Source organism: Tympanuchus pallidicinctus, unplaced genomic scaffold (assembly GCF_026119805.1).
Source record: "Tympanuchus pallidicinctus isolate F22 unplaced genomic scaffold, pur_lepc_1.0 scaffold3, whole genome shotgun sequence".
In the NCBI taxonomy this organism is placed as follows: Eukaryota; Metazoa; Chordata; class Aves; order Galliformes; family Phasianidae; genus Tympanuchus; species Tympanuchus pallidicinctus.
Genome location: NW_026294747.1, coordinates 68781425 through 68802571, shown reverse-complemented (window position 1 = coordinate 68802571; position 21147 = coordinate 68781425). Strand labels below are relative to the sequence as shown.

The 21147-nt window shown below is 36.9% G+C and overlaps 1 protein-coding gene across 6 annotated transcripts in view; it reads right to left on the bottom strand.

Moving 5' to 3' along the window:
• Positions 1–21147, bottom strand: part of ZMYND11 (zinc finger MYND-type containing 11) — a 101853-nt gene that overhangs the window by 37413 nt on the left and 43293 nt on the right. For all 6 annotated transcript variants that reach the window (XM_052692616.1, XM_052692621.1, XM_052692622.1 and 3 more), the window contains one exon: positions 5930–6089. In XM_052692616.1, coding sequence (XP_052548576.1) covers positions 5930–6089 — 160 coding nt within the window. The remainder of the gene's footprint in view (positions 1–5929; positions 6090–21147) is intronic.

The following is a 21147-nucleotide window of genomic DNA, read 5'->3' as shown; positions in this document are numbered from 1 at the left end:
AACTGATAGGCATCCCCAGCCTCAAAGCCTCCTCATACCTAATCTGAGGTGTGAAATTAGAGATGGAAGCTAGTATGAAATTTTCTCTCCCAAAAGAACGTTCATTAACTCTGCGTTAGTGAACATTAAATGTAAAGAATACTGATAATTTCATAATAATGAAAAATCTTTCTGGAAAGTTCAAGACTGGAAAATGTCTGATTTGTTACAACACGAGAGAAACAATTATCATTGTTTGGGCTGTATTTGGCTCTGGATTGGTGAATTTACATAGGACTTCAGATTCAAGGCAATACAGATAGATGATATTTTTTTTTAAACTCTGAAGAAAACTTTTCTTCGTTTGGTACGACATGTTCTTCCTTTCTGTGCTCTCCAGTAGGAAGAGCATTCATGATGAAGACGCTGGCAGTCACTACTGCTATTTTATATTATTCTACTGGTGACACACTGGAACAGGTTGCCCAAGGAGGCTGTGGATTTGTGGATGCCCCATCACTGGAGGCATTCAAGGCCAAGCTGGATGTGACTCTGGACAGCCTGGTCTGGTAGTTGGTGATCCTGCACACAGCAGGGGGGTTGAAACTGGATGATCATTGTGATCCTTTTCAATCCAGGCCGTTCTATGATTCTATGATTCTAATTGAAATGAATGGGATGCACATTAAAACTGTTTCTTAACTTAGTAAATTAGTAGCCCCCAGCTTGCTAGCAATAACTAGTAGCTATGTGGTTGTTATGTTTTCTTTTTAAATTTGAAGTATATTTTATATCCAGAGAAGATTCAAACCCTCACAGTGACCATTCTTATGATGCCATGATAATCTCAATACTTATGGAGAGACTCAAGAAGGCACTGGCAGATCAAAATACTGCTTCTGGATATCAGCAATGCCCTGGCATAGAAAAAAATATAGTTACCAATGCAATTAAGCATAGCAAGAAAGAAACCCAGTTCAATCTAAAGCAAATTAGATTAACAGAAACATAACAACAAAAATACATCTTTTATATAGACTGAGCCTCATAAAAATAAAGCTGCAGCACATCAAATCACAGTAATCACTGGGTGTTTACCTGAGGTTAGCAGGGTTAATAAATTCACAGTGCTAGCAGTGGGCCACAAAAAGGCTAAAATGATGGTAAAGCACAGTGAAGAGGTGGTTAATTTAGGCAGGCTTGGGACTTGAAAGTATCTGGAGTTACTATGAGCAAGTAGCAGTACTTTTCAAATACTAAAAATCAGAAAATTGCCAGGACGAGTTAGCAAGTTTTAAATACACGGTGTTTAGGGGAAAATCACAATCTTCTAAGCTTTTCTTAAAAGAAAGCAAGAAAAATACCCCTCCAAATGACCTAACTAAAAAGTGTTTACAATGTAAGAATTGGAGAAACAGTGATTAGAGATATGGAGAACAACAAGTGCACATATAAATGATTACAACTACAGCCCAAAGTCATATTTAACCAGCCAGAAGAGTTTCAGGCTCTATATACAAGCAATGAATTACATGATTGCTTTGGGGAAAAAAGACTTCTATAAAAAAGTAACCTCTCAAAAGCATGACCAAGTTGTATCTATTTTGGCAGTGAAAAAATAGTTCAAAGTACCCTAATAACGTGTGAAGCCTCACCCTTCATGTGTCATTAGAGGATTTGGTCACTACGAGCTTTAATTCATAGCAATGCTATGAAGTATGTTGCCTTCAAATGAAAACAATAAATCTGTGCCATTAACACATCTCCATTTTAGAAGAACATAACATAATCTGGCCTTGTGAACACACGTAAATTGAAACTATACATGCATAATAATGCCTCTTGCTGGGCCACTGCAATTTTATGACTTTAACCATGAGAAGAATTAGCACAATCAATGCTCAAAATACCTCCACACACATTGTCTGTAAAAAAAATCAAAAATATGAGAGTGAGTAAGGCACACTAACTGTAAGAAATACATCTAAGACCTCATAAAGGTAGTGCTTTAATTAATTTCTTTCACTGAGATTAGACTATTCACTGAGATCACTATTTTACCATGATAGAAGTACACGAAATTAATGGCAAAACTTTAAACCTGAAATTAATCTGTAAGGACATTCATCAAGACCACACTTTCCTTGTAGTTATTGCATCTACAACACTGTTAGCAACACTTATTTGCATTTTTTTCTAAACCTTAAGAGCAAAGACATCATTTGTTTTTTTAATTGAGAATAAATAACACTTCCAAATTCCAAAAGTTCTGTGAGAAATAGAAATAAAGATTTTAGAAAAGAAAAGTAAATGTCCATTACCAGATTTCAGGACTGACATTTCCCTTGCAGGGCAAGAAGTAAGCTGCAGAGATTTTGTTGAATTGCATAATAATGTCAATGACAGACAGTGAAAATGCAAAATTACTGACTAAAATGCTGGGTTACAATGGAAAATGATTTCTTCTCTCATTTATTTTGTGTCAAATGCATTAATCATCTGTAAGATGAGAAAGCCTGTAAGATGAGAACACATTTTGAACATTTGCAAAACATCTGTATAGATGGTAAATGAGCAAATAAAATGAGTACCTGCACAAGTCTTGAAAGTAAAACACTTGCAGCAAAGTTCTTATGTAGCTACCAACCCATAAATATCTACTGGAATACAGTATATTGGGCAACTGGCTTCATACATTAAATTAGTTTTGGTAACACATATATAAATCTCTCCCCCATACACATCAGAGAAAAAGAGGATAAATTTATGCTGTTTTAATCTGATCATTCTTTTTTTTTTCCAGTTTTTCAGAACATTCATTTTCAGATGACAGTCTCTCTTGGAAAGGCCTCCTCTTGATGCTCGCAAACTGTTTTATCTTTGCACACCAGCTAGTTCTTTTGTATGACATCTGAGGACGTAATACTTAGCCTCATTTTCAAAAAAAAATTAATAAAATAAATAAATATTTATATATATGCAAATATATATATATATATATTTTTTTTTTTTTAACCACCATTCTGACAGAACATCGATAGCAAAGCAGCATAAATTTTTTAACATCTTCCTCTGAGGGCTGTGAGAAACCAAATCAGACATCATGTCCTTACTGCATTTATCTGCTGTTACGTTAAACTATGGATAGCACAAGGGTTTGGAAACAAGAAAGTAAACACCACAGACTACCTAATTAATCTTTTCCAAACAAATCTGCATTTTCATAATCCATATATTTTTAATTATTGTTACCATTTAGCAATCAATCTACAGTCACCATTAAAACCAGTATTTTCAGGCCTTGTGTCAGCCTGCAGTCAGGCACCTACTTGAATAACAGATACAGGAGCTCAGCAGTATCTGCAGACCAAATAATTAATTTATCTATTTGAACACAGATTTTAATTGATAGGATTCAGGTCCAAAAGTTCAGAAATGCAAAGAAACCTCAAGTAAATATTCAGATTTTAAAAAATCAAAGGAGGGATGAGAAGAATGTCTCCCTTTGCTAACTCCTTGTAACAGGTGCTCCTTATTGACTTTCAGCATGCTGCCAGAAAACAAGCTGAAATCCAATGGCATTTTTTTGCACAGATGTGGTAGATCAGTTCTCAAGTCTTTCACTTTATGAGCTTTCAAAGCTCTAGCAGTACCTCTAGCAGTGAAACAATGCTTGCCAATAGGGTCAAGGATCTGTCTGTAAGTGCCATAGTTTGCTGAGTCTGAAATCACTATTACGCCATTAACAGCCCCATTTCAGAGTTCTACCTCCTAAGGGTGGATCTCTCAAAAGACTCCTATGAGTTTGTCCTCACTGAAATGTAACTTGAACTCATGGTTCAACAGTCATTAGTGCCAGATCTGGATTACACAAAACTACAGACCACATCTCGATCAAGTGCAGACAAAGTACGTGTAACACTATCCAGTGTCACATTCAGTCCAATGTAGGAAACACACCAAACTTTACAGTTTTGCACCAATTGTTGGAGAATAGAAAATACTGGATCTGATATCAAGTGATAATGTTGTTACTCTTTAAAAATTTTTGAATAAAAACACCCCAGAGAATTCCTTTATATCAAGTCAATGTATTCTGCTTCAGGTGTCTTCAGCATTTTCAGTATTAGGATCCAGAGATGCTGGAAGCCGGGTACTGCTGAAACATGGCCCTGATTGGAACCTGATTCCTACTAATGCAAAAAGCCATTAAGTCAAGCGTGCATTGGTGTTCTGAACAACTGAAATGGCTGTCAGACATATGGGCACAGCATAATGCAGCAGTGCTTAGCAATCAGTACTTCCAACCAAAAGGCTATTCACACTGTGACCTATGTAATAGCTTTAGCCAAGTCAAAGAGAACTCTTTCCATTCTGAGATAAAATAATAATTTAATTCTAATGGTTCACTGGGAATTCACATACTGATTATCATACTATTTTGTTTAGATAAATGTTGTTAAGAAGAAGCAGGGTTTTGGTTGGTTATTTTTTTTTTTTTTTTTTTTTTTTGAATGACCCTTTACAAAATGGCTATTGTGAGGCAATTCAATTCTTTTCTTTTTTCTTCTCAGCAATAGAGGAAACAAACACATTGAACGCTTCTGATAACTAAAAATATCAGAATATGTTACGTAGTGTCTACACAATTAACATCACTTCTAAACACGTAAAAATGACAAAAGAAAAATTTAAAATAGCTAAGCAGAAGTATCCGAATGTTGGATTCCACAGGGAACTGTGGAAACAGAACTAAATACCCTTTAGAAACTCCCATGAGGATTTCTAAACAAATTAGAATGAAAAGTTTAACAGCGATGTAACATATACATATTGCAACACTTCAAATTAGTAAGAATAGGATAGTTCAAAATACAATGCTTTCTATTACTGATAGTTTATTTTAATTTTGAAGAAAAAATAGCATATTATTCCTCTAACAGCTGCAATTATGCAGCTGCAATGAGTATTTCAGTACCTTTTAGTGTTAATTTTTCTGTAGAATTTTTCTGGTTTTCTTCAAAGTTTAAATCATTATCTCTGTCTGGAAGATGTTGCCCATTTTACCAGTATTTAATGAAATTTATGTTCCAAAACAACCATTTCTAGTTCAAGTATTTTAAAGCTTTGCTAAACTGTTTTTGTCAGAAAACCATTGTCTTGTAAATGCAGAGAAAAGGCTTCTGAACAAGGCAACATAATAGCACAACTTCTGTTCCTGGTCTATTAGACTGTTCTCAGTTAGCACTGTGAGTACATAAGAATTTAGCTTTAGGGACAGAGAAAACATGTTTTTCTTTCCTTTACATAGCTTTCAACCTATTTAATTGGATTTAAATATTTATTTTACATATCCAGTGGAACAATGCCTGGATGCCTGTAATTAATTTACTAAGAAAATCTTTCTTAAATGAATGCCCCAATGTTTCCAGATTATCTGTAAAACTTAGCTTTTAGTGTCTGTTTATACATAACAAAATATATAACTTCCTGTGGTTCTCTGGAATTTTTGGAAGTTGAGCACTTTTGAAATGGACTAGTTTTTCCTTTCTAAGATTCAGATTTAGGCAACACTAAGCCAAAATTTTTGTATTAATACATTTTAATAGCTATCACCATTGGTATTCCTGGACACCTGAGAATTTCAAGTAATACCAATACCATTGTATCTACTATCTTCCTATGCAACTGTAGAAGAGGCAACGCTATGTATGTTAGGCATGACTGAGCAAGATTTCAACAGTGTTTCACAGCAGAAAATTCACATTTGAGAACAAAGAGCTCCTATGGAACAGAAAGGGTTAAAATAGAAAGGGTTTAAGAGCACATTACTTCCCTGGTCACAATCATCAACATAGCATGTGTAAATACCTTCAAATAGAAATTAAATCAAATTTAATGTGAAGATACCAGAAATGGTGATTTATTTTCTCAAAGATTCTATACTCACAATCTCATCTCCTGGCAACCAATATCCTTCTTGTTCAATACCAGCCTTTGACCCTTTACACCCCACCGTCAAGGTTTCAACAATAAGACCATCCTTGACTGCTAAACTCAGCTGACGAGTGGTTTCTTTTGGATGCATACCATGGACTCGAGACATATACCTGCACAGAGAGCACAGAAGTGAGCGTAAACGTGAGTGTTAAATTATAAAATGCATCAACAAATGCATACTCTTTTAAAAGATGCAAAATTACATATACTCTAAGTTTTAGGTTGTTTATAAGTCATCATTACTTATATAATTTTTTCCTTCATTCCAAATGATATTTACGATGTAGAGCCTTAGAGGAGAAATGGAACAGTAATCTACAGAGACAATTATCAGACCCAAAAATAATACGCACACTGCTTGGCCTTGTCTTTGCTAAACTTCCTCCTCCATCCAAACCCCTAGAGATACTTCTTGCATCTCTCTAGTATCTCCTACAGGATGCACACTTTAGAATGAGCCTGGAAATGTTCCAGTGAATCTCTGGACATGCTCCTGTGTGGAACACATTTATAAAGAACATGAAATTCATGCAACATGTATGAAAACCCAACAGCTAGAGATATAGTAGTAGGCATTTTTTCTCCTTTTCTTGAGATAACTACAATGACCACACCACAATGAATGTCAGTGATGTGAGCAAAACATACACAGCCTAAACTGTGTATATATATGAGATCCAGTTGTGAAATGTTGGCCTTAACCCAGTATAATTCGCTGTTTCTAGTCCAACACAAAGTATTTACTTGGAACAAACAATGTAAAACGATCTTCCCTCTAAAAAGGCAACCCTCCTGTTTTAACATCATTACACTTCATTTTTTTTTTTTTCAGCAGAATTCCAGGAACGTATTTATCAACCACTGAGCACTGAGAAGTGAACTGCAACTGCATGCAATCAGCACATCAACGAACTGACTGGATCTTGACTTGGAATCCATTGGAAATATCTGGAAATATTTTTCTAGCTTTAGCTCTCTTACAGTTACAGGGTTTGCACAATTTCTACCCCAGTTTTGTGTTCTCCAGGTACCCTGTCTTTACCTATCTCCTAGCAAAAACTTCCGTAATTTCATAGAATCACAAAATATCCCAAGTTGGAAGGGAACCATAAAGATAAGAGCCCAACTCCTGACTGCCCACAGGACCACCCAAAAATCAAACCCTATGTCTGAGAGCATTGTCCAAAAACACCCCCTGAGCTCCAGCACTGGGGCCGTGCCCGCTGCCCTGGGCAGCCCATTTTCCCTGTCCACCGCTCTGGGGCACAGCCTTTCCCTCACCCCCAGCTGCCCTCCCCTGGCAGCTCCATGCTGTTCCCTCAGGCCCTGTCGCTGTCCCCATAGAGCAGAGCTCAGAGCTGCCCCTCCGCTCCCTGTGAGGAGCTGCAGCTTCCGTGATGCCTCCCAGCCTGCTCCTTTGTATACCCAACAAACCCAGGCACCTCAGCCACCCCTCACACATCTTCCCCTCTGGATCCTTCACCATCTTTGCAGCCTCCCTTTGGACACTCCCCAACAGTTTTACGTCCTTTTTGTACTATGGTGCCCAAAACTGCACAGAGCACTCAAGGTGAGGCCATACGAGTGTCCATAATACAAAGCCCTGGGAGTCCTGCTTGTATCCCATCAGCTAATTGCTCACCCACCACACCGTGGTTTCTCTAGCTGTATGCTGGACATTCTGTCCAGAAGGATACCATGAGAAACAGTATCAAAGTCTTACTGAAATCCAAAGACAAAGCTATCAGCTTAGTATACTCTGTTTCACGCTTGATAACAAACTCCAGCAACCACAATTCCTCTGTGACTACCATCACAACCATCTTTACAAAGAGTATAATTACTTAACACAAGAAGCAAATGAAAGGAGAATACTTCTGATTTAAATTATGTTTAAAAAAAAAAAAAAAGAAAAAAAGAGTTATACCATTCAGATTTTTAGTAACATGGCAGTCAGGAACTATCAATGCTTTAGAAGTTATAACTCACAATAAGAGTGAAGTCAGCTCTCTGAACACCTCTTCTCTTTGAGGATGTTTTACTTTCCACCTTGTTGCTGTTTTGGATGCATAAAGATCATTGCCAGGCCTGCATTCTCTTCTAAGCTTCTCCTGAGAACTGGCTTATCCTAATCTAATCTTTGTTTTTCCTTTAAAGGAAACTAAATGCATATAATCATACTGTAAATCTGCAGATTTCTATTTGAGTGCAGTAATTCATACAATAATCAGAGCAACACAGGACATCTGTAAATTGTCGCATGATATCAGAGTCATTTATGTAAATACAGTGGATTGCAGGACACTGAGACTTCATTTTAGGGTAAAACTCCTTAAAAACAGATGCTACCATTTACTGCAGCTTTCACAATGCCTACCACACTGTGGTCCAAGTCTGGCTGGTTTGTATATGCTAACAGTGCACAAAAAGTTACAAAGTAACAATAAATTAACAGAGAAAGAGCAAAACTCAGTCCAAGTCTGTAGTCCATGCTAATATATATGAATCTTGTGCTTGCTACCAGCTGGGATCGAGGCCAAGCGATGACCAAGGAGACAGACATTCTTCTGTGTCGTGCTGGGCAGATGCTCCCTGCTTTTGCTGAAATCAAAATGCAACATAAGAACCTGTTCAAGCAATATTAAACACCACAAATGAGTCTTCCAAGTTCCCCACGTTCCAAGGAGAGCTTCAACAGGCAGAGACTCAAACCTATCACTTCACTTTCAAAAACTGCAAGCAAACATCGCTAGTATGCTGAGTGATATGGAGCTGAAGCTTTAATGCTGCCTGAAATAAGGAGAAAAAACTCGATTGTTTATACTCATGTTCTATGTACAATGTGTGTGTGTGTGTGCATATGCACACGTATTTATGCAAATGCACACAACCTGATCTTTGAAGTGCAAATTACCTTTGTCAATATTTGCCAACTTTATTGGATTTTAAGCAAATTTCCATTTTAACGTTTTACTAATAACTTGCCTATTTGAGTAACAGCAATTCCTACCCTCTGCAATTTCTACAACTCTGTAATAGTTTTCAAAACCATAGCATTGATACTATGATTGCCCCCAAAAATCAAGTTTTAACCGAGTGCCACCCTCTTCTTCAGCGCATCTTGCTGAAGAAACCAAGCATTCTGCATAGCATCTTTCACAAGTGCAGAAACATGTTCCAATAAAATTCTGGAACGTAAGCAATGTGTTTTGTGATATTTGTCATTCACATTTCTGTACAGATAGGCATGTAATAGAAAACAAAAAGCCTTAAACCAACTGTAATGAGCTAAGAGGCTTAATCTGCCTATTCCGGCTGCGGCAGAAGTGAACAGGAGCACAAGGCTCAGAATCTCCCATGTCTCAAATCCAATCTGTTTTCTCAACTGGAGTGAAAGTGCTACCACCAAACAAACATTCTGCCCAATTGCTCCAACTGTAAGTGGGAAGTGATAAATCCCCAGTGGCTTTTTGTAGAATACTTAGTCAATGCTCAGGCTGTGCAGCCTGCAGATCCAAAAGGGCTGTGCTTTCAATGTTTTTAAATACAGTGCTATCACCTTTCGTGGGAGAGCACAAAGACTGAGAATGTTTTTACTTGGAAGGGTAGAACTGCTGTTAGAAAAGTGCTCCCCATCTCAATTTCTTTTTTTAATTAAGACCTGCATAGTATACATACAATAGGTATTCACAAAGACTTTAAAACAACATTAGCAGGATCTGGGTGAAACTCTCTCTTCTATTTCAGCCAAAAGCCAGCAGCTAAACTAAGAAGCTTTTTAAAGCACAGGATTTTAATCAGAAGATGGTTCCTTAATAATGAAATGTGAAAAACAGTCATAATGTATGAAACACCGGGTACAAAAACAAAGTTAAACTCTTGCCCAAAGACAGAAAGCACAATGCTGGGAGTTCTAACCACCCCCCACAGACTCACTACTGGATCAGGAAAAAATACTGAAATCTCTCCGTGCAAAGTGGCACTATTAATCCAGTGAATGCATGTCTTTTCCTTGCACTGCATGCACTGAAGCATCTGGCACCAAGAAGTTAAGAAACAAAGAAGAGAGATGAAGTAATCCCCGATTGCTGTTTCCAACAAAAGCTGATTAGCCCTACCTTGGAGGTGGGGAGTCGAAGCAATACTGGTTTATTACCCTCTTGCCCAGTTCTCTATATTGACAGACTGGGAAGTATACTATAGTGTCTACATTGCTGTTATGTAGCCAACCATGAGAAGCAAATCAAAGATGCTTTCAGATGTTTGAGAATACAGCATGGAGAGGAAGTAAAATCCCATAAACAAGCTAACCATCCCTAATCAGCTTGGGGGCTAAAACAACCATTGCAAAATACAACTTAACTGTGCTAATAATCCCCGTGATATAGAAGGAGAGCCTGTTGGAAGGAAAGAGGAGGTTTGGCCTGATAATCTTCATATTACATTCCACATTTCACCAAACACTGCAACTGACAAATCTTAAAGCTGCTGCTCAATTTATAGTTCAGTATACACAAATTATAGGTCAGCATTTTCTCCACTTACAAACTGATGGAAGAAGCCTACTAGAAATTAGCATAGAAGTATCATATTACAATATACAGAATGGCTTATGTTGGAAGGGACTTTAAAGATCACTTATTTACAACCCCTCTGTTGTGAGCAGCAAAAAGTTTTATTAATAATAAGAGCCTCCTGCCTGGTTGTTGTTTGTTACCATCCTTGAAGAAACCTCTACACCATAACACCTCTGAATGCAAATGTAAACATGCTGACCTCCAGAAACAAGCCTCTACCAAAATTAACTGGTTAAATGCAAGTGCATATATAGCTAACACATTTGCCCACCTGTATGACAGCAAAGAAAAGTTTCAGGGGAGAACATTGGAGGGTAATCATTGGATAGCAAGCAGGTATGTGCAAGTACTCAATTAGTACATGAAATGCCATTCACAAAAATGTGAAACAGCTAATTTTAAACTTAATTGGAACTTCACATAAACAAAAGAGAAATCTTTCTTTGAAAGCTAGCATCAATAAAACACCACTTTCTCTCCAACTAGCCAGTCCTCAGCATGTCTTTCCATTCAAAACCTGCATCTAATACATGTCCTTTGTAACACAGCTTAAAACTTAAGAAAAAAAGTCCGTTTTGATCCAAGGGGTGTGGAGGCAGCAGTTCTAAAGCTGGATCACCATGGGAGCAAAATAGATACAGAAGGAGCTGGCACTTGCAGGGATCAGATGGTGAACTTTTCGCCTACAGCTGTCGCACAACTCACAGCTCTTTTGCTTGGTGCTGTATAAGACACAACATGAAGCCAAACAGAGCTTAATATACATGGACACAGAGCAATGCACAGAGCCAACTCAGTCCTTAAAAAGCCCTCTTGGAGGCAGCAGTGGTAGTACGTACTGAGACCTGCGACTGGCATCACAGTGCTGAGCTGGTCTGAAAGGTCTGGCAAAAGAAGGAAGGAGGAGGAAAGCTGACACGGGTTTAAAAAAGGAAAAAAGAAAAAAAAGAAAATCTGATTTTTCTGGACTCGTGAAGAATCATACTTTCAACCATCTGAACTCATCAAAAGGAAAATACTGAAAAAATGCAAGAATCGCTGTCAAAGAATGAAGTAAAATACACACAGAAAATAACTGCCTTATGTAAAACAACACAGTGTGCCAGGTGTAGATAATTTTAGATAAGGTGCTAACTTTAGAGCAAACATCATAATTGTCATCTGATCAATTAGCTCTGTCTCTGGTGGATGCATCTGCCCTGCACTACAGGAAGCTGTGATGCAGATCTCCATCAGATGAGCAACTTGCCCTGGGAAAAATTGGGGTCTGAAGATTTCCATGCACACACACACACAGTGCTTATCTCACAACTGAGATCTGATAAAATACAGCAGATCCCATTCAACTGAAATGAAAAGCTGCCATTAATTCTAAATGTTACCTACAGGTATGTAAAAATGTCCTAGATTCAGAGTCAGACCTTAAGGAATAATGCATAAAATGAAAGGAAATCAGCCCAAAGTCTATTCTGAGTTTTACATTGTGTTCCTATCTCTGCTGATGTGTTTTGCTTTTGATTCAGAAAACTCAGAATAGGATGGTAGTTTTACAGAAGGCTCACACTCATCTTTTAAGACTTATTTTTTAATTTGCAAAGAATAGGTCACTTGGTCACACTGAAATGGAAGGGATGTCTATAGCTTCTTTTAACAAATACAGCTGCATTGTGAAAGAATTTAAAATGCTGAAACCCAAATTTCAGGAATCCAACCAGTTCTCCTTATGGAAGTGAGCTGAAGTTCTCAAGTTCTCAGCTTCAGTTTCTCAAGTATCTCAAGTTCTCAGCTCCACCTAAATGTAGCACTGTGCTACAAACCAACTTCCCCCACACAAACTAAGCACTGTAGGCATTTGCATTTCGAACTAATGCATTTGAAATATATACTGCCTCCTTGCCAGAAACGTGAGAGCTGGTCTGAGAGCTGAAGACAATGTAAACACATACAGAAGTTGAACTGTTTACACTGGAGACACAGAAGCACACTTCTGCCTCCCCCTTCGATATGCTTACAGTTACTAAAGCTTTGATTGTGGATTAAATGCTATGAGATAAGAACAACTGAGCTTAATATTTCTCCTCTGTACATCCACTCCATGGAGACCTGCATGCATGCACTCCCATGTTGCTTGAGCCACGCAGCCATGGACAGGGCTGCTGCTGGTGCAGTGTTTATATTATCGCCATTTTGTGCAGTCTAAGCTTCCAAATGGGGGACACACAGAAACTGAACTGTAGAGAAACCACAGTTTATTTATTTATTCTGACATCAGTGTCTACAACATTCATTTTGAAGACACTACTGCTCAAGTAGGACATGCTTTTTAAAAATTGTTTCATTTCTCCTTACTGTTCTAGAAATACAGTACTTGTATGAACACAGAACCTGATTTTTTTTATTCGTGCCTTTTTTGTTTGTTTGTTTTTAATAACAAAGGACGCATAAGCTTGATAGTGAGCTATGAAATAGAGAAATTCAGGAAAATTTAGATCTGCCTGATGCTTTGGCTCCTGCTGCTAAAACAAAGGGAAAGGAGAAATCAAATTTGTGCATGCTTTTAGATCCCACTGGCACCGTGCAGTTTCCTACAACTTTATCCCCTGGGTCATTTCTTTCAAAATCACAGTAATTTTAACTCAGGTAATTCCTTGTTTCAATAATTTTAATTCTCACTCGCACAATTTTACTATCCTCTTAATACTGCATAACATACCAACGTGACCACAGAAAGCAAGTAATTAAGGTACTGAACTACTCAACCCTTCAACCCTTATCTACAAAAATCTCCTTTTCAAAACTACTACCAAGACCTTCTTAAGGAAGAACTTATCTAAAGGAGAGCTCTACTCCCAGTTTTCCAACCAGAAAGTTGTTCACTACAGGTAATGCTCAAATACCACCAGTCAACAGGAATGCTAATCCTTAAGTGCCATTAAATACGTACAAATACTTGCACATATGCAGAGGTACAGTTCCTCCAGCACTTTGCCACGGACGTACTGGAGAGAAATTAGATAATACATGACACAGTATGCAACACCCTGACTGGTACCTTACAGATGAAATGTTCAGCCAGCTCATATCATATTGAGTGTCTCAAAGCAAAACATGCCTAAAAAACATACATTAGAGTGCTTTGATGATTTAGCTTTTAGAGTTGTCTACCTTACTTTACTTTCATTGTTATCTGACGTAAAAGTAACAGTAGCTTTTTTGTTTGTTGGTTGGTTGGTTGATTGGTCAGATTAGCTTTAGCTTGGCTGAGTTTCAAAGCCATCCCACCGTCACACACCGTGATGCAACTATCAGCTAGGGAAAAGCACAATAGCTGGAGAAGCCATCAGGGCAGTGCTGCTGTTTTGGTTGTATCAAGGGGAATATGAAACCGCAGCCTATGAGCAGTGCTCTGGAGATCATTTTCTCTCCACTGATTACAGAGAAAGCCTTGATGAGCACTTTAGACCAGACAGCAACCTGTTAAATTGCCACAATGCACTCACTTTTATCCCTTACCACTAATAGAAAAACACATTTATTTACAACAACAACAACAAAAAAAAAAAAAAAAAAAAAAAAAAGCCAAACATGAGCTAGAAGTTTCCCCTTCAAACATCATAAAAATGTTATGATTCGAGCAAAAATCAATACTGCTTGTGAAACAAAAAGGAAATTGGCTTGCTTTTAGTAATTAGAAACAAAGATAGCCCACTGAGTATTCCGTGCAGACTTCAACAGGAATGCTAACAGAAGCATGGGGTTCATGCAAATACTCTTTGTAATGAAAATGGAGATGGTGATTTCCAAGTCAGATATATTTCTACTACTTTCCTTCTGAGTATCTATACTGGAATTAGCAGTTTGTGTGTAGTGCCCATGAAAAGCATTAAAAGTTGAACATTGTGATTTTCATAGTAACACATATGGAAAAAAGAGTTTAAATGAGTTTGCAATCATTAGCAAACATCACAAGAGGTTGTATCACTGTTGTCAATAACCATGGCTTGGAGCTGTTAATCACTGTATTTTCCTGCCATGCTCCTGCTCAGCCCAGAGATGGCTCCTGACCCAATGAAGAGCGTTGATGTTTGAACTAAAAGCAGAAAAACATTTTCGTACCAATACCACCTAAGAGCATTCTTAAGAGGATAGCTATTTATTAGGGAAAATTATCAAGCAAAACTGGTTAAAATATCTCATCAGCATCATCTTTTTTTTTTTTTTAGAAAAAAAAAGAACAGCATGAACGAGATGTGTTTGTATTAATATTTCCAAACAAGGCAAATACACAGAAAGTTTGGTTTCACTTCAAACTCTAGTGCTTAGGTTTGTAGCCCTCAACAAAACAGCTATACAGATGCAATGAACAGTTACACAGCCAGCCACAGCAACCTTCCCAATCCACATAGCATAAAGCAGCAAAAAAAGGTGGCAAAGCTGGAAGTACACCTGCTAGATGTTAGACCTTTCTGAATGGTTTCCTACTCTAGGCAGTGAATTACTCCTATGTCAGCCAGTAGTGAGATGAAGACTCACTAATTCGTATAGCAATGTTCTTTATCACGTAGTAGGATACTGGCTTATCACCATCTTGAAGGAACAATTATCCCTAATAAATCACAAACTACACTGCTTAAAATATATGAGCTTCTTTTTACATCTTTCCTTAAATACTTAAATAATGTGATTAGATGAAATCACAAGTCAAGAAATGGTCTCTGTCAAGTGAAGAGCTGATGAGAAGCAGAGCAATTAATAATATATATTATAAACTCAAGACGACATTTTAACCAAAGATCCTAATTCAGAAATTTTAATTTTTCTATTATCCAGAGCAAATGCAGTTATGATCTTCACAGCCTTTTTCCAAGAAATGTGCCCCATTTTTTCCTGTCATCACTGCCTCTGCCCTCCTTGGTCAAAAATGCCTAAAAGCAGATCCTAAACAGGAGTAGTATTAAAGCCACATACCTTCCAAAAGAGATAATAATGAACTCATAAATAAAATTAAGACTAAACCAATAGTAACAAACAGATAAAAATTTAATGACCACTATAGCTATCTATGGGTAACAAGGGTGAAATTATTCCACTGTGAGCCTTCCTCTCGCAACGGTCGACAGGCAGGCATTCCTTCTTAAGAGTCTTACAAAATATGAGTGTTGAGCCTAATTCCTCCCTTTCTTCAATGTTTCTGTGAATCTGGATAATAAAAATTGTTATTAGGTTCCTGAATATTACCTCATAGATCAGTTCTAGGTACAAATCTCCAAGTAAAAGAATGCATTAGTTACTGCGCAAAAAATGATAAATTCCTTGTATTTTCTCGTATACATGCACACAATTATTTTGTTACTTCATTTCTAAATAATTTGAAAATCTCTGAAAATTTCAAACTGAACATATAATTTAACATCACTGCAAAGACATTAATACACAGCATTAAAATTTTGGTTTGTAACTGATAATAATGCACACAACTCAGAGTTTTTATGTATTATCAAAAAAAATTTTTACTACAAGATTGTTTTTTATTTTATGAATATGATGATTTTTAACCACCCTGACTAAAATTAGACATTTGTTTTTTTCTAGAATGATCAGTGACTAAGGATTTACAACCATTACAACTCTTGATTTGTTGCATTTATGTTAAACCAAGGGAAAAGTGTTACAGAGACAGAAAAAAAAGAAAAAAAAAAACCACAACACGTTTTCTGGTTATAAGAAGCAATGGAAACAGTCTAACAGGGGAAAGAGAGAAGGACAGTAAAATGAAATGAATCGGTGGAGACTGACTTAGTAGAATCAGATAGAAGGAAGCGTCTTTGGCTATATCAGAAAACTCATAAAGAAATATCTAAAACTAAGAATTTTCCATGCTGTCATCATCTGGTAATGTGTTTTTGTGTATTCCATAAGAGACAGATTTGTAATCAACCAACCCAATGCACACGGAATTCTGTTTTCTCCAAAGTGAACACTGAAGGGATGCAGCCACTGGAAGCAGCTATGTGGCCTGCTGGGAAGTAGGTCATGCTGCTTCTGGTAGGAACTCATATGCCACACTTTTGCTTACACTTACATAATTAGGAAGTGGAACTACATGGCACTGAGAAAACTTCACTTGACTATTCCTTCTCATCCTTCCCCAGATGGTAAAATGAAGCTTTCTGAGCACTTCCCTCAGCACTGGCTTGTGCCACCACGGTACAACTGGCCATGTTTAATTATCACCTACCAGATTGTAAAGAGTTGCTTTTAGTAACACTACTTGATTCACGTGGTCACATTTAAAACATAGAGGGCAATGATATGAACATGAGCAAAAGGAGCCAGTAATACTGATTAGAAAAGAAATCAAGCAGCCATGCATTTTTACAGCTAACAGGAGGATGCTTTGTTTCAAACAATCGTTTTCAGATAAGCCTATACTGCAGGAAGGAAAAGGCAGATACATTCAGAGGAATGGTTTGACAAAGGATAAGAAACCACCAGAGCAGAAAAACATATCTAAGCTTTCATTTCAGTCCAAGAAATATCAAGTGCTACAAAAATTTTGCTCAGGTAAAGTTAAAAAACAGTATTATCTAGTTCTAAATCCAGAATAATCTGTTCTCTTAATCATTGTCATGACTTACTATTTTTGTTTTTGCATGCCTGTTTATTTGCAACATCCAAAATACTAGTGGGATTTAAATTATCATCAGATGTACTATAAATAGCGACAATTTTTTGTAACAAGTTTCTGAGCTTCAAATAAGCAATACTGTAAGCATCTTAATTTTACATTGTGTTTTTTTCCTTTTGCTTGCCATTGCATTTCATATTCTTATTTATAGGCTTTTGTGATTATTCACTCTACCTGTTCAAATTGCTCATTCTCATCTTTGCTCTAATCAGTGCTTCCAGAATTTGATTTTTGTTAAATAGACAGCCTAGGAGGAGAACAGCGGGAGAACTAAGGCAACAAAAACAAATTTATGGATGGGAGAGGCCCCTAACTTTAAACATTCTTAGAGATTGACAGGAGAAATTTCACAGAGTAGTGTTTGGAGAAGCAACCCCTCTCCTAGCACGGTCACACACTCAATCTGCTAATGACTCCACCTCAACTATGGGACCACAAAACCCCTTGTCATTTTTAAACTAATTTTTCATTACTGAGTAATTCTTCTCTGGGATGCTCTCCCATCAATGCTGGTTAATGCCAGTCAGCACAAAGCCAACAAGGAACTGGCAGAGCCTGCTCTATGAAGGGTTAGAATCCTCTCGGTTCTCTTAGGTGATCTGACTTAGCTGCACTTATATCAAATCAGAATATAACAAAAAAGTCCACAAAACAAATATGGGAAAACAGTTACACCCATTTAAGCACCTCGTACTTGACCATCCCCATCCGAATGCCAATTTAAAAAGATGAGAGTCTGTGCATCTATTTGTGCAAAATACATTTTTGTATCACCAGTGTCGTAAAACAACTTTCTGACTGATGAAACATATTAATTTTTGTGTAGTTTAGCTTAGATTCTCCATTTACAGCATATCAGCTTTATTCCAATTAATGGTCCTTCCATCAGCGTCATCCTGCCCAAGATGCTGGGACCTGCAGATTATGGTCACTCTCAGTTTAATTCAAAAACTAACTAATACTCAGGCTCTGCTCTGCAGGAAGCCAACTTGTTCCTCTGGAAAGAAGGGAAAGCACGGCCAAGAGGTAAGTTTGCTCCACGTAGAGAATATGGATGTAAACCATTCCAAGACTGGCCCCTTCTGCCCAGGGCACCCCAGCACTGGTCCAGCATGCTATGTGACCTCAGATGCCTTCACGCCATGCCTGGTGGCAAACTAAACAAGCCTCCAGCTTCAAGTTTCAAGAATAGCATGGCTGTGGGCTGTGATATTTTTGGCTCTTAAAACTGAAGAACCACACACACATAGAAAATAAACAAAGAATACGTCAGGGCCAAAGAAACACTCCATGAGCCAACAGCAATGCAGTGTGGTCACAGTATATCTGCTCCAGAGGTGCCAGGTCATTCCCTGTCACAGCACACAAATACAGTACAGGTAGAGCCTTTATTGGAGACACGGAAAGTAGCCAATCAACTAAATAAATCATATATTACACCAAAGGAAGAGGAAAAAAAACACAAGAAAGAAAGGATGAGAGAACAGAACTATGCTTTGGTTCTTCATATTACTGGTTTAGAAACCAGGATTATCTGTTTAAAATGACAAAAGCATGAAAGTTGCCAAAATAGTGGTTCCAGAGCATCATATTTGGCAACTGGGTATTTTGAAAACATCACCTTAATAGATAATGAACTCTGAGCTAATCATAAAGATCATGAAATGTTCATAAAGTGGTAGTGAGGAAATCCAATTCCTCGACAGAGAAAGAATAAAAAATTAATAGTTAATTAAATTTTAGGAGTCCAATTATCTGTAAGGGAATGATGAAGAAAGCACTTTAAAAGGCAGTGGAAGCCTGGAGTAGCCAAAGAAAGAGAACTTTAAAAACATGTCCGTACAGAAATACTTACTAGACTGCTATGCAACAGAATATCAATAATTTATCCTACTTATTTAAATATGTATGCCTTTTTTTCTCCCAGTGTATTTTAATGCATTTTATTCCATAGAATCAATTTTTGCGGTTATCTCAAATCCAAAACAGATGGAAGATAATGAGGAAGAACTGAGAAAGTCAAAGCATAATTATAATTTTTAACACACTTTTAGGATGAGCAATTTGTCAAGCTGCACTCCTGACAGAATTCATGATACACAGAAAGCTTACGACATAGTTAATCCCAATCATAATCATCTAAATAATAGACATATTAAGGTTAAATTACCTCAACATCAGGCCTAGACAGTCAAATAGATAAATACCTTTTAGAAATATCATTTTGTTAGTAAGTAATTTGGTAGTTTAGAAATGCCAGACATATCTCTGTTGCTAGACTTTTCAAATGATTATAATTGAATGACTCAAGAAATACTAGGACAAAATAAGAAGAGAATATTTTTTCTACATATTATTAAAAATAACCAGTACCATCGCCTTCAAATGAGCTTTACCCTTAAATAAAAATGCACTGAACACACTGGAGCCTAGGCACTGACTGAGGAATTTACTTACATATACATACAAAATTATCTTCCAAAGGCAGTTTGCTCTTCAAGTACTGACTCCTTTAAATTCACCAAATCTATTTCTTGTTGCTATTGGCTTTCAGTCCTTCATTTAGTTTTCAAGCTACTCCATTCAATGGGAAGTAACTTCCCAAGTAAAATGCATCTCCACATGCAGCCACTAAAATTGAGGAATTCATTTCATTTAATAATTTGGTGACGGTTTTGGAGACAAACCTGTGCAGTATAGTCTCTTCCCTCTCAATGCTTTTATTTAAGTATTTATCTAATGCTCCAATTATTAGTCTCTTTTTTTTTTTTTCTATTTCTCTGCGTACATTTTTAATTCCTTCATAAATAGATGCCTTCTTGTGTTTCTTACACAACCAGTGAATTTCTCAGTATAATTGCCAAAAATCCAGTAAGCTTAACAGCTAATTGCTTCCAGTCTCCTGCTCATATTTTCAAAATTTTCAAGAGAAAATTCTCCTCAATATAAGTTTTCAATCACATTCTAATCATGTGTTTTTCCATTCTTGCTTTTCCTCTTCATCAAATTTAAGAGCAAAGTACACTTGATTTAGTCTGCTTTTAATTAAAGGCCCTCTTTCCCTACAGGTTTTTCTGACAATATCAGAAGTACTTTCTAGTGCTCTTGGCTCCTCCTACACTGTCCTCCTGCAATTATGTTCTCTACAGAAAATGTGTGGCCAGTTCTATTCTTTTTTTTTTTTGCATACTTTCAATTATCAGTATCTTCTAAAAATATTTATTTCCCAGATATTTTTTTGACAATTATATATCAAGTGTAAAAGTTACATACTACATTATTGTAGTGTGTTATATAAATTAATCTTTTTATATTCTGACTTAAAATAGTTCATTATCTACAAACTATACATCCTCTGGTAATACAAAAATATTATCAACATCCACCCTCAATGTAAGAAGTAAACACTCCCTGACATGCGCAATGGCTACTAGCAAGCACCAGAAGGCTAAGCAAATTAAGTAAATGAAATAAACTGAATATCAAAGGGACAGAACCATGCTGAGCTTCCAGTTAGAGAAAAAGGCCCACTAATAGATATATTTAAAAGTAGTGAACCATCTCATGAAGAAATCAGCAATACAGATTGTGCTCTAACGGTGTTTGACATAACAGGTCACAAAACACAGAGGACAACCTGTCTCTTGCAACAAATGAATGCCCAGAAAAAAAGTAAATAAAAAAACAATCAAATCATAAATCATCTGTTTAACTTTTCAATCAATATGTGACACGGTAGGACAACTGCTGTTTACCTCAAACAAGTATTCCCCTCTTTCCCCACCCCCAGAAAAAATCTTGCCTTTTTTTTTTTTTTCTGTATCCTTACTGAGGGATAGGACACTTCCATAAATTCCATCATTATTACTCCTTGCAAATACTTTTAATGTATTTAATTTTTTT